At 47.7% G+C, this 20,814-nt stretch overlaps 1 protein-coding gene across 1 annotated transcript in view; it reads right to left on the reverse strand.

Moving 5' to 3' along the window:
* Positions 1-4,204: 4,204 nt before the first annotated feature.
* The window catches only part of SHC2 (SHC adaptor protein 2), a 37,051-nt gene continuing 20,441 nt past the window's right edge, over positions 4,205-20,814 (reverse strand). The window contains exons 6-12 of the mRNA XM_033136899.1: positions 14,474-14,525; positions 12,432-12,558; positions 10,099-10,279; positions 9,309-9,375; positions 8,457-8,621; positions 5,801-6,117; positions 4,205-4,336 (exon numbers count right to left, since the gene is read on the reverse strand). Of these exons, the coding sequence (XP_032992790.1) occupies positions 4,208-4,336; positions 5,801-6,117; positions 8,457-8,621; positions 9,309-9,375; positions 10,099-10,279; positions 12,432-12,558; positions 14,474-14,525 (1,038 nt within the window). The 3' untranslated portion in view covers positions 4,205-4,207. The remainder of the gene's footprint in view (positions 4,337-5,800; positions 6,118-8,456; positions 8,622-9,308; positions 9,376-10,098; positions 10,280-12,431; positions 12,559-14,473; positions 14,526-20,814) is intronic.

A 20,814-nucleotide genomic window follows, 5' to 3' on the forward strand; every position in this document is an offset into this window, starting at 1 on the left:
GCAGAGGGGGGGGGAGGCACCCAACTTTACTAATACAGTGGTACCTTGGTTCTCAAACTTAATCCGTTCCGGAAATTCCGTTCCAAAACCAAAGCGTTCCAAAACCAAGGCGCACTTTCCGTAGAAAGTAGTGCGAAATGGATCAATCCGTTCCAGACTTTTAAAAACAACCTCTAGAACAGCAATTTAAGATGAGTTCTACTATCAAACGGGACCGTTGATCCGTAAAATTGAAAGCGATAAACGATGTACTGCAGTCACACAATCGGTCCATCGGTAGGTGGACTGGGTTCCACACAGTCACAAAACAGAACGAAAAAAGCTACAAAAATGCTAAATAAATAGCAACCACAATCAGACCACTGCATAACATTCGAAATGGAAGTGTGGCGCTCAAAACGGAAGCGTAACACTCAAAAACGGAGCACGTTCGGCTTCCGGAAAAAGGTTCGCGATAAACGATGTACTGCAGTCACACAATCGGTCCATCGGTAGGTGGACTGGGTTCCACACAGTCACAAAACAAAACGAAAAAAGCTACAAAAATGCGAAATAAATAGCAAAAACAAACGGACCTCGGCGTAACATTCGAAACGGAAGCGTGGCGCTCAAAACGGAAGCGTAACACTCAAAAACGGAGCACGTTCGGCTTCCGGAAAAAGGTTCGCAAACCGGAACAGTTACTTCCGGGTTTGCAGTGTTTGGGTTCCAAGTTGTTTGAGTACCAAGGCGTTTGAGAACCAAGGCACCAATGTACATGAAAGAAGTTTTCTTCTCCTGAGAAAGGAGTTTCCATTTTTCTGGCACATTGAGAAGATCGAATGTTAATGTCTAAGTGGTGTGTACATCAAAACATTTTATTTTATTTTATTTTATTGAGCAAAGGGAAAACAACAGCCATCAAACAAACAAGGAACGTTAAACATTTCCGTGTTTAATTAGAAACATATTCAAAACAGCCAAAGCTTTCCGGACAACAAATTCTCCCGTGGATAACTGTGTGATAGAATAGGCCGTATTTGTTCATATATGTGCTAAGACTTCTGCAGACATTCGCCTGGGGAGGGAATGGGCAAAATGAGTTTCTATTTTAAATAAAAAAATAAAAAAATCTAGGAAGCAATGTGATAGATCATAGAGAAGCAAGTGGGGGCATGCCCAGAGAAGGCGGGTTTGTTCGTTTTTTGCATTGGAAAAAAGAGAAGCAACTTTTAAATGCTGCCCTAGCGTCACAGCACCCCCTGGTGGCACAGGAGGGAATTTTCAGCCACCATGACCCAAGCAGCCAGTCCTAAGAGTTAATTTTTAAGAGACACACTTCTGGCCCTGGTAGTTGAGCCTTCCAAACTCCCATTAACTGAAAGGAGCACCAATGTCAGTAGGGGGGGAAAAAACCAGGCAGTGTCAGGCAAGTAGCTCCAGATCATTTGCTCCCCTTTCCCCTCCCTTCTTCCAGCGACTCCAAAAATGCAAAGCGCCAGAATTCAGAGACAGGAATTTGCAGAAAAGGAGGTTAGAGAACCACACAGTTGTTCCTCGGCTGCCTCCATTCCAGGCTGTTTGGGAAGCCAGAACGTCTTGGAGGCCTCTCCTTCCAATCGAGAATCTCCATTTTCATCTACAAAGTGAGACCTAACCCAGCTTCTCTCACTGCCCCCCACCCCATTTTTAATAAAAAATAAAGGAAACCGAGAAACCTTCCAACACTCGAGCTGATTTGCTAGAAAGCTGGGCACAGGCCTCCCTGCGGTGTAAGCCATCTGCACTGATTTACAGCTTTGCGCCCCACATCTGGAATGGGGAGAAGGACATTGCTGACTTTTTAAAAGGATTTAAAAAGAGTGGGAGAGACTGGTGATGGGGCGGAAAGAGTCGTGAAGGTGGAAGTGCAGGTAGAATCTGGGATTTCCGACTCCACTTCAGATCTCTCTCTCTCTCTCTCTCTCTCTCTCTCTCTCTCTCTCCTCCGCCAATAGATTGCTGCTTCTGCAAAGCTAGACGCAAGGATTCCAGGCTCGGATTTGGCCGGTAGGAAGGCTGGGACAGCTTCTGCACAGAGGGCCAGATTCCTAATGGAAAAGACATTTCAGTAAGGGGAGCAACTGGGGGGGGGGCTTGTTGTTAGCGGGTGGCCCGATCCCTTGTGGTGTCTGCACTGCTGCACATATCTCTGGCTTCTTCCTCCCTCCCCCTTTTAAAAATATGATATTTTCCTTGCAGGGTCATTAAGGGTCATGAATGAATGAATGAATCTTTGTTTTCATCAACCATCGGCCAGAGCAATAAAACAACAATACGATATACAAAAAACAGAAAATAAAAAAGTCAGTTATATAAAATACATTTTAGGGTTTTGAGTCAATAGTCAAATAGTGGGTCTTATTCTGATTGCCCCAGAATGAGTTAAGTATGAAAACGCAGGGCAACGACCATATATTCCTGTGTATTCCTGTGCCCCACCTCACCCCCGTGTATAAGTCAACCCCAATTTTGGGGGACTCCAAATTAAGAAAATGAAGTGGGGGGGGGAGAGAAATTGCCCAGAGGTGGGTGATTGGCTGATAGGTGAGGTAAACCTCTTGACGACTGTTAACGACTGCAATTGGTCTTACAGGGAAAAGTACCACCAAATCACCCATCTCCCTCCACCCTTCTGAGTAATACACCCCTCCCCACCCTCTCACTATATATAAGGGTCTGGTGACTTCTGTTTCAGTGTATCTGAAGAAGTGTGCATGCACACGAAAGCTCATACCAAGAACAAACTTACTTGGTCTCTAAGGTGCCACTGGAAGGAATTTTTCTGTTTGTTTGTTTCGAATAGGAAGCTGAGTCAGACTGAGTCAGACCCTCGGGTCCATCTAGGCTCAGATTTGTCTACACGGGCTGGCAGCAGTGGCTCTCCAGGGTTTCGTAGCCTCCAGCTTTAAGCCAGGGATCGAACCCGTGACCATCCGCACGCATGCAAGCAAAGCAGCTGCCCTGCCAACCAAGCTACTGTACATTCCCTTCCTCCTGTTCCTTTTTAAAGGTTTCTTCTCAAACAGGTCACACAAGTTCTGGGAGCACCTAAAAAAACAACAACCCTGCAGGACCTATTGGGGCCTCCTTTGCAGATGGAGTCTCAGTTCAGATTTGCTGAGGGTGTGTGTGGGGAGGGAATTTAGGGAGGGGTTTTTTTTTGCTTCCCCCGCACCCACCTAGCAAGGCCCCATCAGCGCTGACAGGTAACCCGACAAGCCGTCATTCAGAGGGAGACGTTGCCAAGAAGGTGGAGGAGTGGGGAATGGCAATGGCGGGGGGGGGGGTGATTTTCGGGCCGTGGCGTTGAAATCCTTGGAGAAGAACAGGCAGCGGCCCAAAAATAAAAACGAAAATGAAGAAGATATTACCGAGTAGGCAGAACTCAAGGGCAAGGCAGTCAGAAACTTTTAACTGAATCCTCCAAAGATGGAGAGCATGGTTTTCAGCAACATTCTCCATCCTTATCCTTTCAGATCTGACTTGGGGGACCGGCCCTCTATCCCCCCAAATATATTTTTGGGGCTCGTTTCCTATTCCCTATTATTTTTACTGCCTCATCTTTCCAGTCTCCCATCTTCGATCTTCCACATTCCCGCATCGGTCTGTAGTGATTCTCATTTGTGTGTGTGTGTTTTTTTTTAAAGAAAATTCATCAGCAATGCAAAACAAACAAACGAACAAAAAACAAAACCAGATGAACTGGGCTGCTGGGTGTTTGGAGACAGCAAATCTGAGCTCCTTGGAGCGAACAAAAATTACTTAACAATTAAATATGAGGCGGTGTCAGAATTCCAAGGAGGGCGTGAAGCAAGGCCAGTGAGAGGTGTGGCCTGGGGAGAGTTCTGAGGGCCAGATAGAAAGGTGCCGAGGGCCTGAGGTTCCCCATATTGCCCTGCCTTAGGGTTATACAGATAGCTGTCAACTTTTCCCTTTTCTTGCGAGGAATCCTATTCGGAATAAGGGAATTTCCCTTAAAAAAAAAAAGGGAAGAGTTGACAGCTATGGTTATACATAAGTCTCTTCTATATGGAGTCGCGTGACCTCATTTAATTTTAGCATTATTTGAAGTCCCCCTCCCATCTTGTGGCAGTCAGTTCCACAAGCCATTGAAGCAACGATGCGCTAACATCACGCCACCAGAGCAGAGGGAGAGCTGCAGCAGCAGGATACTTACCCACCCGCGTCACTGCTTCCACCTTACCGCCTGCCGCAGGTGGAGCTCGCTTTCTGCGGCGACGATGGGCTGTTCGTTCTGCAGGTGGTAGTTTATCAGGTGGCTGATGCTCTCGAACAAGGCGTCCTTTGTCCTCACCTGAAGCAAACAGGTGCGGAGAGCAGGAGGTTTCATCTTAGCCCATGGGAGAAACAGAGGAAGCACATAGATCTTGCAAGCATTGGTGGAATCAGGCTTGAGGCTCCACCCCCTGCTCCTTTAGCCACACCCAACATCCAATGCAGTCCCCTCCCACCTGTGGCCACGCCCTTCCTTAAAGGAACAGGTCACTAGTTTGGTCCAGTCCATTATGTATCCAAACGTTTCGAAAGTTTAAAAGGTAAAGGAACCCCCGACCGTTAGGTCCAGTCGTGTCCGACTCTGGGGTGGCAGCGCTAATCTCGCATTACTGGCGTACAGCTTCCGGGTCATGTGGCCAGCATGACCAAGCCCCTTCTGGCGAACCAGAGCAGCGCACGGAAACGCCGCTTACCTTCCCGCCGGAGCGGTACCTATTTATCTACTTGCACTTTGACGTGCTTTCGAACTGCTAGGTTGGCAGGAGAAGGAACCTGAGCGACGGGAGCTCACCCCGTCATTGCGGGGATTCGAACTGCCGACCTTCTGATTGGCAAGCCCTAGCTTTAATCTGTTTTTAGTCTATTGCTATTTTGACTTTTAAACTAAGTTTTAAATTCCTTTTGTTAATTTTTCTTACTGGTAATCTTGTTTTATCCTCTCTCCGCTGCGCCCCCCCCCCCCGGCAGATGCTATTAAAGTTTGAAAGGTTAATATCTTTTTTTTAGGGGGGGGTAAACCACCTATGTGTGTAGATTTTAAGAAAAAAAGAAAAAAAGTAAGTCCTACTCGGAGCAGACCATGGAAATTAATGAATCTAAGTCCGCTGTGTTCATTTGCTTCAATGGGTCTACTCTGTGTAAGAGCGATGCTGCATGCACCCCTATATTTATAGATCACTTCGGAGAGGCAGAAGCAGCAATTTATGGCAATAAAATACAGAACGCTTAGGAAATTCAATACAACCGTACAGATATGAAATACTAAAAGTCTTCATCCAAATAAATTTGTGCCTAAAATGCAGAAGAAAATCCATGCAGGGATGTATATTAGTTAATTTGTCTTTCGGGCTCCTTTTTCATTTTGTTAGGTATTTTGAATAAGACGTAATTCTTATTCTTTAAACTGAGAGCAAAGGAAGCTGTATTTTAAGCACCGAAATTTGATTATGTTACAAAATTCTGCTTTCTGGATGGGCACTGGTGTCATGGTGAATTTGAAAAATGCTTTTGAGCTGTGTATATATTCAGTATTATCTAAACAGCGTGGTCGTGTTCTTATTGGGAACTGCCCTGGGATATATTTATATGAACGTAAATATAATACATTTTTTAAAAGTACTGCTAGGCATGTGCAAAGTGCCTTTCCCCTCCCGTCTGCAGAGCAGCAACCTACACTCGGGGGTACGTCAGGCTCAGAGGAGACCCACTGAGACCAATGGGTGCCTCAGTCCCCAGCCACACTCTTTGAGGTCCAGCTGCTTACCACGCCTTCCGGGTCCACCAGGAGCAAGTGCTTGGGCTGCCCACTTTGCATCCCGGTCAGGACGTATTGTCCCGGGTTGGTGACGCTGTCCCTGACCAGGAAATCCCCATCCACCTGCAGCAGCTTCTCCGCGTCCCTCCGGCTCAGCTTCCCGCGGTACCAGGGCTCCTGCTTCAGTTGCTCCTCTGTGGGGGCGATGGGCGCCTTCCGGGTGGGCGGGCTGGGCCACTGGTCCTCAATTGGCGGGCTGCCGCCGCCGACACCCGCGCCACAAGCTGACATGGATTCGTGAAGCTTCAGAGCATCCTCAAACGGCCCTGGGGGAAACCAAAAGGCTGAGGTCAACTCAATCAAGGACAGGGAATCAAGGGCCGCATTCCCTTCCAGGGTCCACTTGTCAGCGGTGGGTGGGGCAGAGGCGAAAGTGGGTGGAGCAATGAACTAGCAGCTAGTTTCCATACCCCATCCTGGTCCTAGACTGCCCACATCTCTATCTTAGTGCTGTCCGTGGTGCTGAAGCCACACATTCCATCTCAGACGCTTTGCTGTTGCAGTCAAATCTGGAGCCCACCTGCTATAGGGGGATTATGGTCATTGTCCTTAGGAGCACAGAAAGTCGCCTAACACTGAGTCAGGCCATTGGCACATTTAGCTGGGTACTGCCTGAGTACTGATTCCATCAATGGTGTCTCCGAAATACTTTACACATCACTTGGGAAGACAGGCAAACTAATGCCAGTGTACTGGAAGAAGCAAAGATCCCGAGTGTCGAGGCGATGATTCTTCAACATCAGCTTCGTTGGACTGGCCATGTTGTGCAGATGCCTGATTATCGTCTTCCAAAGCAACTGCTCTATTCCGAACTTAAAAATGGAAAGCGTAATGCTGGCGGTCAACAAAAGAGGTTTAAAGACTCTCTCAAGGCAAATCTAAAAAGAAATGTAGTATAAACACCGACAACTGGGAAACACTGGCCTGCGAGCGCTCCAATTGGAGAACAGTCTTTACCAAAGGCGTTGTGGGCTTTGAAGACACTCGAACTCAGGACGAAACGCGCTAAGAGGAAGGCACGCTCGGCAAACCCTCACCGGGATCAACTCCTGCCCGGAAACCTATGTCCCCACTGTGGAAGGACATTTGGGTCCAGAACTGGCCTCCACAGTCACTTGCGGATTTACTGTTAAAACCATGTTTGTGGAAGACAATCTTACTCGGCTACAAGGGATTGCCAGAGAAGAAGATCACATTCAGGATTGAGTCTGGGGTCTTCTGCATGCAAAGCAGATGCTCTAGCACTGAGTCATGGTCTATTTCCCAAAATGGCTAATGGGTGGGGTGCAGGAGGTGGTCAACATGCCTGACCCACTGCTAACACACTACATTATTATTTGCTTTTCTTGGTGCAGAATTCAGGCACTTGGCCTAAATTCGACAACTGCCCCATCCACTTTGAGCACAGAAAGTCGGGGAGGGAATGGTGCCAGAAGCCCTTCAAATTTTTCACAATACAGTGGTACCATAGAAGCCGAAAGGAATCCGTTCTGGAAGTCCGTTCGACTTCCAAAACGTTCGGAAACCAAAGCGCGGCGTTCCGATTGGCTGCAGGAGTTTCCTGCAGCCAATCGGAAGCTGCAGAAGCCGTGTCGGACGTTCGGCTTCCAAAGAACATTCGCAAACCGGAACGCTCACTTCCAGGAGGTTTACGGCGTTCGGGGGCCAAAACGTTTGACTCGCAAGGGATCCAAGGTACGATTGTACAATAGAATAATATCTACAGCAAATAGAATTGCTCTGGGCACCACAGTTCAGGAAGGATACTGACAAGCTGGAACGTTTCCAGAGGAGGGCAACCAAAATGGTCCAAGGCCTGGAAACGATGCCTTAGGAGGAACGGCTTAGGGAGCTGGGTATGTTTAGCCTGGAGAAGTGAAGGTTAAGGGGTGATATGATAGCCATGTTCAAATATATCAAAGGATGTCATATAGAGGAGGGAGAAAGATTGTTTTCTGCTGCTCCAGAGAAGTGGACACGGGGCAATGGATTCAAACTACAAGAAAGAAGATTCCACCTAAACATTAGGAAGAACTTCCTGACAGTGAGAGCTGTTCGGCAGTGGAATTTGCTGCCAAGGAGTGTGGTGGAGTCTCCTTCTTTGGAGGTCTTGAAGCGGAGGCTTGACAGCCACCTGTCAGGAATGCTTTGATGGTGTTCCCTGCTTGGCAGGGGGTTGGACTGGATGGCCCTTGGGGTCTCTTCCAACTCTAGGATTCTATGATTCTAAGACATGAGAGAGGGGGGAAAGAGAAGGAGAACAAGAAAATGAAGGGGGGCGGGGGGGCAGGAAGAGGAATGGCGCCAGAACCTTTCCTTGCCGCAAACTAAACCCCTTCGTCCCTCTCACGAAAGCTCCCCTCATCAGATTCGCTTTCTGTTGTGTTTATTTTCTCTCCCCACACTTACGCAACTCACCCCGAGCCCCATTCAGTGTGGGAAGGAGATATTAATAAAAATTATCGTTCAACTCTGCCAGGTGGGAGTAGCGCACTTCTGTCAGGTTCCGCCCTGCCAGCGTTTGCAGCGGCAACTTTTGAGAGGAGAAGCGGAGGGAGAGGCAGCCCTCGCCACCTGCTCCGTCGCCCCCCCCCCACTTCCTTACTCATATCAAAGAGGTCCTTTGTGGGGCTCCCGTCAGGCTCTCGGTGAACCCCAGCATCTGCCTCCCAGTTCTCCAGGCTCTGTGTGTTCACATACATGTGCTCTTCGTAGTCTTGGGAGCCCAGGGGCTTTCCATCTGCCTGGACGTACCCGTCACAGCTCTGGCCTGGAAGAAACAACCACAAGCAGCTCACCATAAGGATTCCCTGGTCCTGAACGAGGTAACTGTGCCCCTGAAGGACCAGGTGCGCAGCCTGGGAGTCATTTTGGACTCACAGCTGTCCATGGAGGCGCAGGTTAATTCTGTGTCCAGGGCAGCTGTCTACCAGCTCCATCTGGTACGCAGGATGAGACCCTCCCTGCCCATGGACTGTCTCGTCAGAGTGGTGCATTCCCTGGTTATCTCCCGCTTGGACTACTGCCATGCGCTCGCCGTGGGGTGATGGCGGAGGGGAAATGAGCGGCGTGAAAGGGCTGGCTCTGGAGAGGGGCTGGTTAAAATGGCACTCAGTCAGCTCAGCCCAGCCTCCTTCCTCCTCTAGGCAGGGCAGGGAGAAGCCAGGAGGGAGGAGGGAGGAGGCGGCGCCGCGGTATGTGAGAGGGAGAGGGGGGGGAATGGAATGGGACAGGGGGGAAATGGCGCAGCCCGAACAAACAGAATCCCCACGCCGATCCACGGACAGTCCACAGCCTGGATCCTGAAGGCAATTGGGCCTGATTTGGCCCGCGGACCTTAGTTTGCCGACCCCTGTTCTCCCTCCCTCCCTCTGTATCTCTCGATGGGCCCCTTTTGCATAAAGGACCAGCAGCACTTGGAGAAGAACTTGAATCAGAAAGAGGAATAAGTGGTTACCGTGAGCATCAGAGTCCCAGTTCAAGTTGGAATGAGTGCTGTGGTCTCTCCTGGCCGGAGACGCAACCTACAGAGCAGAAAATTGGGGGAGGGGGACGACGACAGATGTCACGCTTGGCTGGAAGGCCATAATAATAATAATAATAATAATAATAATAATAATAATAATAATAATAACAACAACAACAACAACAACAACAACAACTTATTATTTATACCCCGCCTATCTGGCTGGGTTTCCCCAGCCACTCTGGGTGGCTTCCAAGAGAACATTAAAATACAATAGTCCGTCAAACATTAAAAGCTTCCCTAAGGAGGGCTGCTTTCAGATGTCTTCTAAAAGTCTGGCAGTTGTTTTTCTCTTTGACGTCTGGTGGGGAGGGCGTTCCACAGGGCAGGTGCCACCACCGAGAAGGCCCTCTGCCTGGTTCCCTGTAACTTGACTTCTGAAGAAGTGTGCATGCACACGAAAGCTCATACCAAGAACAAACTTAGTTGGTCTCTAAGGTGCTACTGGAAGGAATATTTTTTAAATTTTGTTTTGGCTTCTCACATCGAGGGAACAGCCAGAAGGCCCTCGGAGCTGGACCTCAGTGTCCGGGCTTAAAAATGGGGGTTGGAGACACTCCTTCAGGAATCAATTCCTTAGGCAATCGAGATTACAAAGGTTCTCATCTCGTGGGGCCGTTGCTCAAAGGTGGCACTCACACACCTGTCCCCAGAAGTCCGGTTTCAGAAGGAGGCGGTTGCATTTTACGAATAATACTTGCAAAGGGAAATTTGTGGTCACCTGGCTGAAATGACTGGCGCAGGAGAGCTGGGAATGGGCGTGGCTCAGGGAGGGGCCATGATGAAGGCGGGAGTCCACCAGCCCACCAATGGGCGGCTCCTTTCCTGGGATGCTGTTGTAATAGTCGTGCTCCAAAGCTTCTTCATCCTCTCCCCAAGCAGAGTCTTCCGTTCCCATTGCCCTGGCCGGGAAGATAAATTGGGAAGGGAGGGGGGTCATGTGAAAAATGAAAGGCACAAATACAGGATGGGTGACACCTGGCTTGAGAGCAGTACATGTGAAAAGGATCTAGGAGTCTTGGTAGACCACAAACTTGACATGAGTCAACAGTGTGATGCAGCAGCTAAGAAAGTCAATGCAATTCTGGGCTGCATCAATAGGAGTATAGCGTCTAGATCAAGGGAGATAATAGTGCCACTATATTCTGCTCTGGTCAGACCTCACCTGGAATACTGTGTCCAGTCCTGGGCACCACAGTTCAAGAAGGATATTGACAAGCTGGAACATGTCCAGAAGAGGGCAACCAAAATGGTCAAAGGCCTGGAAACAATGCCTTATGAGGAACGGTTTAGGGAGCTGGGTATGTTTAGCCTGGAGAAGAGAAGGTTAAGGGGTGATAGGATAGCCATGTTCAAATATATAAAAGGATGTCATATAGAGGAGGGAGAAAGGTTGTTTTCTGCTGCTCCGGAGAAGCGGACACGGGGCAATGGATTCAAACTACAAGAAAGAAGATTCTACCTAAACCTTCCTGACAGTAAGAGCTGTCCGACAGTGGAATTTGCTGCCAAGGAGTGTGGTGGAGTCTCCTTCTTTGGAGGTCTTTAAGCGGAGGCTTGACAGCCATCTGTCAGGAATGCTTTGATGGCGTTTCCTGCTTGGCAGGGGGTTGGACTGGATGGCCCTTGGGGTCTCTTCCAACTCTAGGATTCTATGATTCTATGACACAACAAGCGACCAATGGGATTCCACTTGAACTACACAACTGGACATCTTTTCTTTATCTCGTTCCAGCAACGGTGGAACTGCCCTCAAAGTTACGGATGGGGTTAACCTGCCCATTTTAGTTTAAGAACATAAGAAGGGCCATCTCCTCTTTCAAAGCCATCTTAGTTGGTTGGCCATTGCTGGCTCCTGCAGCAGCAAGTTCCACAGTTTAAACTATGTGTTGCATCAACAAAATCCTTCCTTTTCTCTGCCCTGAACCTTCCAGCTTCAATTTTTTTCCCCAGTTCCTCATTTTATTTTATTTTCGAAACTGGCTCGGTTTGCCCCATTTCCACATCTCTTCATGAACCGCACAGAAACGCGTTTAGAGTCCTTATGAAACGTTCTGACGGCGTTTGAAATTTCAGCGCTCCCTCCGCCCCTTACAGTAATGCATATTTCATGCTATTTTAATTCATATATTCCTTTTCTTTTTTTAAAAAAAGTATTTTTATTAAAGATTTCTTGATTTACAAAAGTATGTGCAATGTCTCTCTCTCTCTCTCTCGTATTTTTTCCATGTATCATTTTTACAAATAAGTTTCACGATCAAGGTGTCTCCCCTGCCAGGTAAGTAGGGGATTTAAGTATTATAATAATCTGAATTGTTGATTCTTTTAATTAATTTTTAAATTTATTCTTTTAAAGCAATAATTATTAATTTTAATGTACTTTAATTTTAAGACGGCCAACCCCTTTTAGATCAAATCTCAGATCAATTTTAAATTGCATTTATTATTGATTCTGTATGTGTCTTGTGTGTGTGTGTGTGCTGGTCATCGACCGTAATAAAGAACTACTACTAAAATAAGTTTCATTTGTTGAGATATTGGGAAGAAGAGGTGGACAGGGGTGGGAGGATGGGTGGGGTGGGGTCAGGTGACGATGTTTCTGTTTTACTTAATATACGTAGGGTTTGATGTCAGCGTTGCTTGTGCAGGTTCTCTGTTGTTTGCTTGTGTTCCTTTGGTGGTGAGAGGGGTTGGGGTTGGGCTAGGATGTGGTTGTTCATTTGTGTTTGGCTGTGGTGGTCTCTGTTTTCATGTGTGAGTGGGTTGGGTGGGTGGGTGTTTTGGAGTGGGGCTGAGAGACTTCAGACAAATGTGACTAGCCCAAGGTCACCCAGCAGCTGCATGTGGAGGAGTGGAGACGCGAACCCGGTTCCCCAGATTACGAGTCTACCGCTCTTAACCACTACACCACACTGGGGTCTTCTTCTGTTTGTCCCCATGTCAGTTTTAGCTTATTGGTTAATTTTTCTAGTAAGGCTGTTTCCCATACAATACCCACTTTTTATCGTTGCTGGAGAATTGCCCCCAGAGAGGTACGAATTCTGAAATACCTACCTGTCCTGCAGCCCCATAGCCTTGGGGGGGCTGTGGAGATATTGCTTAAACCGGAGCTCGAAAGCTTGCCCCACAGTATTGATGACACTCTGTGCCAGCCCGTCGCAACACTCCAAGATGTGACAGGCTGCCAATCAGAGAGAGAGAGAGAGAGAGAGAGAGAGAGAGAGAGAGAGAGAGAGAGAGAGAGAGAAAGGAGTTACTCAACACTCACTCAGGTTGATGACAAGCTCAACATGAGCAAGCAGAATGACACAGCTGCTAAAAGGATGAATGTAAAACTTAGACTACATAAGAAGCAGAAGTTTACAAATATGCCCACCCTGGCCAGGGGTATCCCAACCCTGAACTGCTTGAGACCTCAGAGGAAGAGAAGGATTTGAACTCGGGCCCTGGTACCGAGTTTTTCTGGGCAGTCACCAGCGACCCACTCCCCTGGCAAGAGACATCAGCACCAGATTCTGCACCTATCTCCCCAAAGTTGTTAGACCCTAGCAATTCTGAGGAATGGGCAACTGAGTCCTCCAAGGAATCAGAGAGTCCACAGCCCCACCACCTAGAAAGAAGCAGCCCTATCTCCAAAGGACAGCAGTCCTTGTTTAACCAGTTGGCTTCAGCAGCCACGAGGCAGGGCTTCAGTCTGGGTCCTCCACACCCAAATTACAGGTGAAACTCGAAAAAGTAGAATATCGTGGAAAAGTTCATTTATGTAAGCAATTGTTTTCATTAGCTACTGGAGTTGAATACATGAGATAGACTCATGACATGCAAAGCGAGATACGTCAAGCCTTTATTTGTTATAATTGTGATGATTATGGCATACAGCTGATGAAAACCCCAAAGTTGAAATTGTTAATTTGGGGTTCTCATCAGCTGTACGCCATAATCATCACCATTATAACAAATAAAGGCTTGACATATCTCGCTTTGCATGTCATGAGTCTATTTCATATATTAGATTCACCTTTTAAGTTGAATTACTGAAAGAAATGAACCTTTCCACGATATTCTAATTTTTCCGAGTTTCACCTGTATAAAGCTCCGGCAGTAAGAGCTGTTCGACAGTGGGATTTGCTGCCAAGGAGTGTGGTGGAGTCGCCTTCTTTGGAGGTCTTTAAGCGGAGGCTTGACAGCCATCTGTCAGAAATGCTTTGATGGTGTTTCCTGCTTGGCAGGGGGTTGGACTGGATGGCCCTTGGGGTCTCTTCCAACTCTAGGATTCTATGACTCTATTGCAGCAAGCTGGTGCTGAAACAACTTTTCCCCCTTTCTCAAATAGCTGCTGTCCATGGTCCTGAAGCAATTGCTCTTAAACCCTTGGCCCACCACCCTGAGTTCTGTCCAGGGTCCTGACCTCACACAAGCACAAAGCTGGCTTGAGTAGCCCTGAGTCTGCTCCCACCATCTCATTTGGACGGTCATTCGCTTGTGGCGATGGAGACGGCTCTGGAACCAAGCAATTAGATGTAACTGCTAAATAGCAGTTTGCTACCAAGGAGTTTGGCCAAACTGCGGGAGGCAGTGAAGGATAGGCGTGCCTGGCGTGCTCTGGTCCATGGGGTCACGAAGAGTCGGACACGAATGAACGACTGAACAACGAACAACCAAGGAGTGTGGTGGAGTCTCCTTCTTTGGAGGTCTTTAAGCAGAGGCTTGACAGCCATCTGCCAGGAATGCTTTGATGGTGTTTCCTGCTTGGCAGGGGGTTGGACTGGATGGCCCTTGTGGTCTCTTCCAACTCTATGATTCTATGATTCTTTGATTCTCTCTTAGACACCTGTGTAGGTGGATCCTCTTTGACAGTAACGAGGCTTTTGAGAAGCCTCTTCATAGTTTTTTTTTTTAAAGGTACCCTTGCTTGTGTTGGGGAACTGAAGGAGATACGAGACAGGTTGACCACACAGGATACAAATTTTGACCCTTGCGAATTGCTGTAAGATATACTTAGCGTTTGTATTGCACGGTCAAGTGTTCAGAGCAACCCGGGGGGGGGGGGTTGCCAGTCCTTTCCTTAAACCCCCTCATTGTAGAGTTGTTCTCACCTCGTTGATTGATGGGGTCCTTTGCAACGTAAGCCACGTAGTCAGTTGTGTCCTGTCCAAAAGCCCAATGAAGAAAGGACAGTTAAGGGGTGAAAGATAGAGTGGAGTAGGAGAGCTGGGGGGGATCACATCTGGCAACCAATGTCTCCCTTTGGTTTCAGATAGTACATAGGTAGACAAGTATAAGAAGCCCGGGACACCAATTTTCATTTACAGGAAGTCAACTCTGGAATTTATCCTCAATTCTGACCAAAAATAAGCCCCCTAGAGCGCAATATGCATGTCTTGGGTTTTTGAGACTCATCTACTATCTGAAACCAAAGGGATACATTGGTTGCCAGATGCGAAATATATTTCCAGCTCTTCTTCCCTGCTGGTTCTCATTAGCAGAAACGACAGCTGAAGAGGGAGGAAAGGAGGAGGAAGAAACACATTTTTGTATTCATGTAGGATTTCCGTTTTAAATTTGGGTACGGCATGCACCTGCGCAAGTGCTAAGGTCCTCGGGTGAGCACCTCCTCTCGGTCTCATCAACATCAGAGGCATGGTTGGTGGTCTCACGAGAGACAGGGCCTTTTCTGTGGCGGCTCCCATATTGTGGAATCCCCCTCCCAAGAGGCTAGATTGGTTTCCTCCTTGTTATACTTTCACTCGTAGGCGAAGACATCCTTATTCAGAAAGGCCTTTGGAAACTAAGGAGATGTTGCTTTTAATTTTAATTCCCGGTTATAAATGTGTTCTGCTGTATCCAAATTGTTTCCAGCTAGTTTGTTTTCATTATTCTGTGTGTTTGTAAACGCTGGGAGCTGCCTTGAACCCCAATTTGGGAGAGAGGCAGGATATAAATACATTCAAACAACAAGGCTTTCTTTGGCGTGGTTACAATGATTGTGGAACGCAAGTTCCCGGGGGATGAGAAACACAAGCGAGCCTGCAAACTTTGGCCACAAGAATGAAGCAGCAATGCATGATGGGGGACACCTGCAAAATGGCAACTTTTGTAAATCATACCACCAGTTACAAAAAAAAAGGATTAGGCTCCTGCACTTATTTACATTTATGGTTATATTTACTTCCTGCAAGGAGCCCAATGTGGCACGTGTGGTTTTCTCCCTTCCCATTGCAAAGTCGCCTTAGCCTGAGATGAGGGTCACCAAACATCACCCAGTGCATGTGCCCGGCTGTGTGGGGATGCAAACCCTGCCATACCGGATTGTAATCTTGCACTATAGCCAATACACCACACCAAGGTAAAGGTAAAGGACCCCTGGACGGTTAAGTCCAGTCAAAGGCGACTATGGGGTTGTGGCGCTCATCTCACTTTCAGGCCGAGGGAGACGGCATTTGTCCGCAGACAGCTTTCCAAGTCATGTGGCCAGCAGGATTAAAGTGCTTCTGGCGCAATGGGACACCGTGATGGAAGCCAGAGCGCAGAGAAACGCCGTTTACCTTACCGCCACAGAGGTACCTATTATTCTACTTGCACTGGCGTGCTTTCGAACTGCTAGGTTGGCAGGAGCTGGGACAGAGCAAGGGGAGCTCACCGCGTCGCAGGGATTCGAACTGCCAACCTTTTGATCGGCAAGCCCAAGGGGCTCAGTGGTTTAGACCACAGCACCACCCGTGTCCTTCACACTAGTTCCATGAGACACATAATAAAGAAGAGTACGTGGGTTTTGGAAGGAGAGATCCTGAAGCTGAGGCTCCAGTACTTTGGCCACCTCATTTGTAGAGAAGACTCCCTGGAAAAGACTCTGATGTTGGGAAAGATGGAGGGCGCAAGGAGAAGGGGACGACAGAGGACGAGATGGTGGGACAGTGTTCTCGAAGCTACCAACATGAGTCTGACCAAACTGCGGGAGGCAGTGGAAGACAGGAGTGCCTGGCGTGCTCTGGACCATGGGGTCACAAAGAGTCGGACACGACTAAATGACTAAACAACAACAACAACAAGTGGGCTTTGTTCTCTGGCCACAAACCCTTCTTTTACATAAATAATAATATGCTGAAGGAGTTGTCAGCTGCAACAGAATAGCCCAGCCCTTTAACTGTCCAGCAGGCTGCACTCAGGCAGGTGGGGCCTCATATTGGTGACTACCTCGCCCTGCTATAAAATAGACTCAGCTGCTCAAGGGTCTTGCTAAGGCAAGCTGGATGCCTGGTCTCAGCTACAGGAGTGCTGTCCGTGGTCCTGAACTCCCACCTCGACCTCCTTCCCTCTCCTTGCCTCAGCCCTGCTCAAAGCAGCCTTACCGCTGCTCCCCTTGTTCTGTGCCACTGACCCTCCCCAGTGGTGCCCCCCCTACGGATCATGGCCACAAATAAGGGTGCAGCTCTAGGGCTGCTGTGCTTTTTCACCTCCTTTCAAGGGAGGTGTCCAGGGTACAAGGAGGGGGTGTTGGTTCCAGAGGCTCTGAGACTTCCTGCAAACCAACCCTGCCCCACACTGGCTTCTAGCCCTTCTGCCTTCAGAGCTGATGCGCAACCTTCCACCACCTCATCAGATGGAGGTGGAGGTCTACAGCACCCTACAGACCCTCGGGCACCCTCCCAGGATGCTTTGACTTGCTTCCAAAGTCACCCATCAATTCTTGCATTTTGCACTTGCATTGCATCCTGGGGAGGAACATGGGGGGGTGGTAGTAGCATGTCCTTATCAGCCCTCCGAAGAACCTGAACAATTTCCTTCCAATAACGTTGGGCTTTTTATATAGCCATATATGAAAATCAGAAGCAGCACAGCTCTGACATTAACCTATTCATTTGGCTTAATTTGAAAGGAGTTAAATACCAATTATGTAAACCTGCAGAACAATTTATCCTCAAAGGGGTAGAAATGGAGAAGTTTAAGCTCATTTGCAAAAATAGCTTCCCATATACTCGCGGTTATCACCACCCCCCAATAATAATTCTAATTCGCTTTCAAACCTTGGATTTTAAACCCCCCCCCATGTTTCTATCATTAAACCCCAATCTATATTTAGTTAATAATATTTCAGCGCTCAGTAACTATGAAATTATTTTTCAAAACCAAGTTAGTTGTCTATTCACTTTCCTTCCACGATAATTTAACAAACAACTTAATTGAAAATATTCAAACCATTGAATTCAATCGTCGTGCAATCTTTTACCCATTTCTGTATACTGAAAAAAAAATGAGCATTTCTTTTAAATGTAAAAAAGGATATTTTACTGAATACAACACTTTTCCATGCTACCAGATTTCTCAGCTTTCTTTGCACATACAATCGTACCTTGGCTCACGAACGGAATCCGTTCTGGAAGTCCGTTCGACTTCCAAAACGTTCAGAAACCAAAGCGCGGCTTCAACTTGCAAGGTTTTTGGGATCCAAGGTACGATTGTAGTCCAATTGCCCACAAACCCACAGGTAATCACTTTTTTAAAAAAGAGCAACATTCACACACAAATTTTAAAGGCTCTCACAAAAATCCCGTTGGGGAAAGGCTGTAGCTTCTGTTTTCCATGCAGAAGGTTCCAGGCTGAACCATGAGGACTAGAATTTTACATTTAGAGAAAAGGACCGTAGCAGAGTGGTAGAGCAGCTGCTGCTTTATATGCGGAAGGTCCCACGTTCAAACCCCAGCATTTCCGAGTGGGGCGGGCGAAGACAGTCCCTGCCCAAAACCTTGGAGAGCTGCTGCCTGTCAGTGTAGACAGTATTGAGCTGGGTAGACCAATGTTCTGACTCTGTACAAGGCAGCTTCCCACATTCCTAACCCTGCACCTCTTTGTTATCTGAAAGTCAGCAGGCTTCAACCACTCTAAAGGGGGGGGGCGGGCTCTGCCTGCAAATTTCATCCACTTCTGCCAAAAAAGTTACCTTTCGCTCCATAAGACGCACTTTTTTTCCTCCTAAAAAGTAAGGGGAAATATCTATGCGTCTTATGGAGCGAATGGTGGTCCCTGGAGCTGAATTACCCAGGGGCCAAAAGAGGGTGGTGCTTTTTATTTTACAAAGAGAAAAGGGGGTGTTGAAAGGACCCCGCTCAGCAGCTGATCAGCAAGAGATTGGGAGAGATATAAGAGTCCCTGGCTCCCTTTCAGCCCTGCCCCCTTGCCCAGGCCTCCATTGTTGAATGTGCTGCAGAGGGAGGTTGTTTGTTTCCCCAGCGACATGAGACTGGCTGATTAGATTATTTGTCTGGAAACAGTAGAAACGGCTCCCTTTCCTTTAGAAGCTGCAGAAATGTGAGTTGAACCCCATAAAAATGGGGCTTTTCCTCTTTGCTTTTCCCCCTTTGCAAAAGGAGCGTTGCTTTCCCCCCTTTGCAAAAAAAGCTGCAAAACTTTTAGCTGATCCTCAAAAAAAACCACAGGGCTTTTCCCTTTGCAAAAAAGCTGCAAAACTTTTAGCTGATCCTCAAAAAAAAAACAGGGCTTTTCCCATTGCAAAAAAGCTGCAAAACTTTTAGCTGATCCTCAAAAAACAGGGCTTTTAGAGGAGGAAAACCAGAAAAATATTTTTTTTCTTGTTTCCTCCTCTAAAAAAATATTTTTCTGGTTTCCCTCCTCTAAAAACGAGGTGCGCCCTATGGAGCGAAAAAATATGGTACGCAGCAAGCAAGTGTGGCCTGGTGGTTAGAGTGTTTGCCTTAGAAAGACCAGTGTTCAAATCCTTCACCTGGCCATGAAGCTCACTGGGTGACCTCTCAGCGCTAACCTCCCCTCACAAGGTGGTTGTTGTGTGTGGGGTCAAATGAGGAGGAAGAAGAACTGTGTATGGCACCTTGAGTTTCTCGGTGAGGAAAAAAGGTAGGATATGATCAATGCAAGAAATAAATAAGTATTCGGCAGTAGCAAATCCGAAGCTTTGGGAAACGAACCAATGTGAGGTTCGCCGTTGGCTCCTGATCAAAGGGAGCTCATGCCACTTCAGAGTGCGCAAGCAAAGTGAGCTGCTGTCTGAAGCATGCAGGAGATTTTTTGAAGCATTTCCCACGCACCCCTTAGTCAACAAATGAAAAAAAAACCCATTTCTACTGGAGCAATAGTACTATATTCAACTGGATCTGAACCCGCATATTATGATCTTTCAGGATCATTGTTATTACTGCTGCTACAACCATCCCTCTTTTCTGTACACTATCATTTGAAACTTATGGCCCACCTTCTTATGGGTTTACTTGAAGAGGGTTTCAGGCTAAGAACGCCATACAATGCATAGAAACATAACAGGACAATATCCTCTCATGTTCATTATTTTATTATTATTTTGGTTTATCGTTTTTATTTTTAAAATCTGCACACCGCCCTTCACCCAAACGTCACGGTGCGGTTCACAGCACGAAAATACAAAACGTAAACACAAAATACATAATAAAAACAAGAACGAAAGAAACATTAACCCACCCAACCCCCTCCCACAAATGTTTGCTTCCTTGAGCAAAAAGATTGGATGGATTCCATCCTTTTTTTCTCTCCAAAGAGCTCAATGGGGGCATGTAGATGGTTCTCCTCTCCTCATTCAGTCTCAGCAATAACCCTGTGAAGTTGGTTAGGCTGAGAGGCACTGACTCGCCTGCAGGATCATCCAGTGAGCTTCATAACCAAGACGGGATTTGCCCTGGCCTCCCAGGTCCTAAGGGACGCGGGTGGAGCTGTGGGTTAAACCACAGAGCCTAGGGCTTGCCAATCAGAAGGTCGGCGGTTCGAATCCCCACAATGGGGTGAGCTCCCGTTGCTCTGTCCCCAGTTCCTGCCAACCTAGCAGTTTGAAAGCACACCAGCGGAAGTAGATAAATAGGTACCGCTGTGGTGGGAAGGTAAACGGCGTTTCTGTGCGCTCTGGTTTCCGTCACGGGGTCCTGCTCCTGCCCACCTAGCAGTTTGAAAGCACATCAAAGTGCAAGTAGATAAATAGGTAACACTCTGGTGGGAAGGTAAACGGCGTTTCCGTGCGCTGCTCTGGTTCGCCAGAAGCGGCTTAGTCATGCTGGCCACATGACCCGGAAGCTGTACGCCGGCTCCCTCGGCCAGTAAAGCGAGATGAGCGCCGCAACCCCAGAGTCGTCTGCGACTGGACCTAACGGTCAGGGGTCCCTTTACCTTTACCTTTACCCAGGTCCTAGTCTGATGCTCTAACCGCTCCACCACACTGCCTCTCTCTAGGCACTTCCACCAGCAACAACAGAACCTCTGGTTCCGGTGCTCCAGCCCCTGTGTCCAACCTGCCTAATCTGCTCCAGACATCTGAGACGGATTTGAGGGGTTCCATGGTGTTGCTGGAGGCAGGGAAGAAGTCCTGTTGAACAAAGGGATGCCTGATCATTCTGCACCCCCGGATCTCGCTCACCAGCTAAAAAAACGACCAAAGGTCAAC

The sequence above is a fragment of the Lacerta agilis genome, chromosome 18 (assembly GCF_009819535.1).
Source record: "Lacerta agilis isolate rLacAgi1 chromosome 18, rLacAgi1.pri, whole genome shotgun sequence".
Taxonomy (NCBI): domain Eukaryota; kingdom Metazoa; phylum Chordata; class Lepidosauria; order Squamata; family Lacertidae; genus Lacerta; species Lacerta agilis.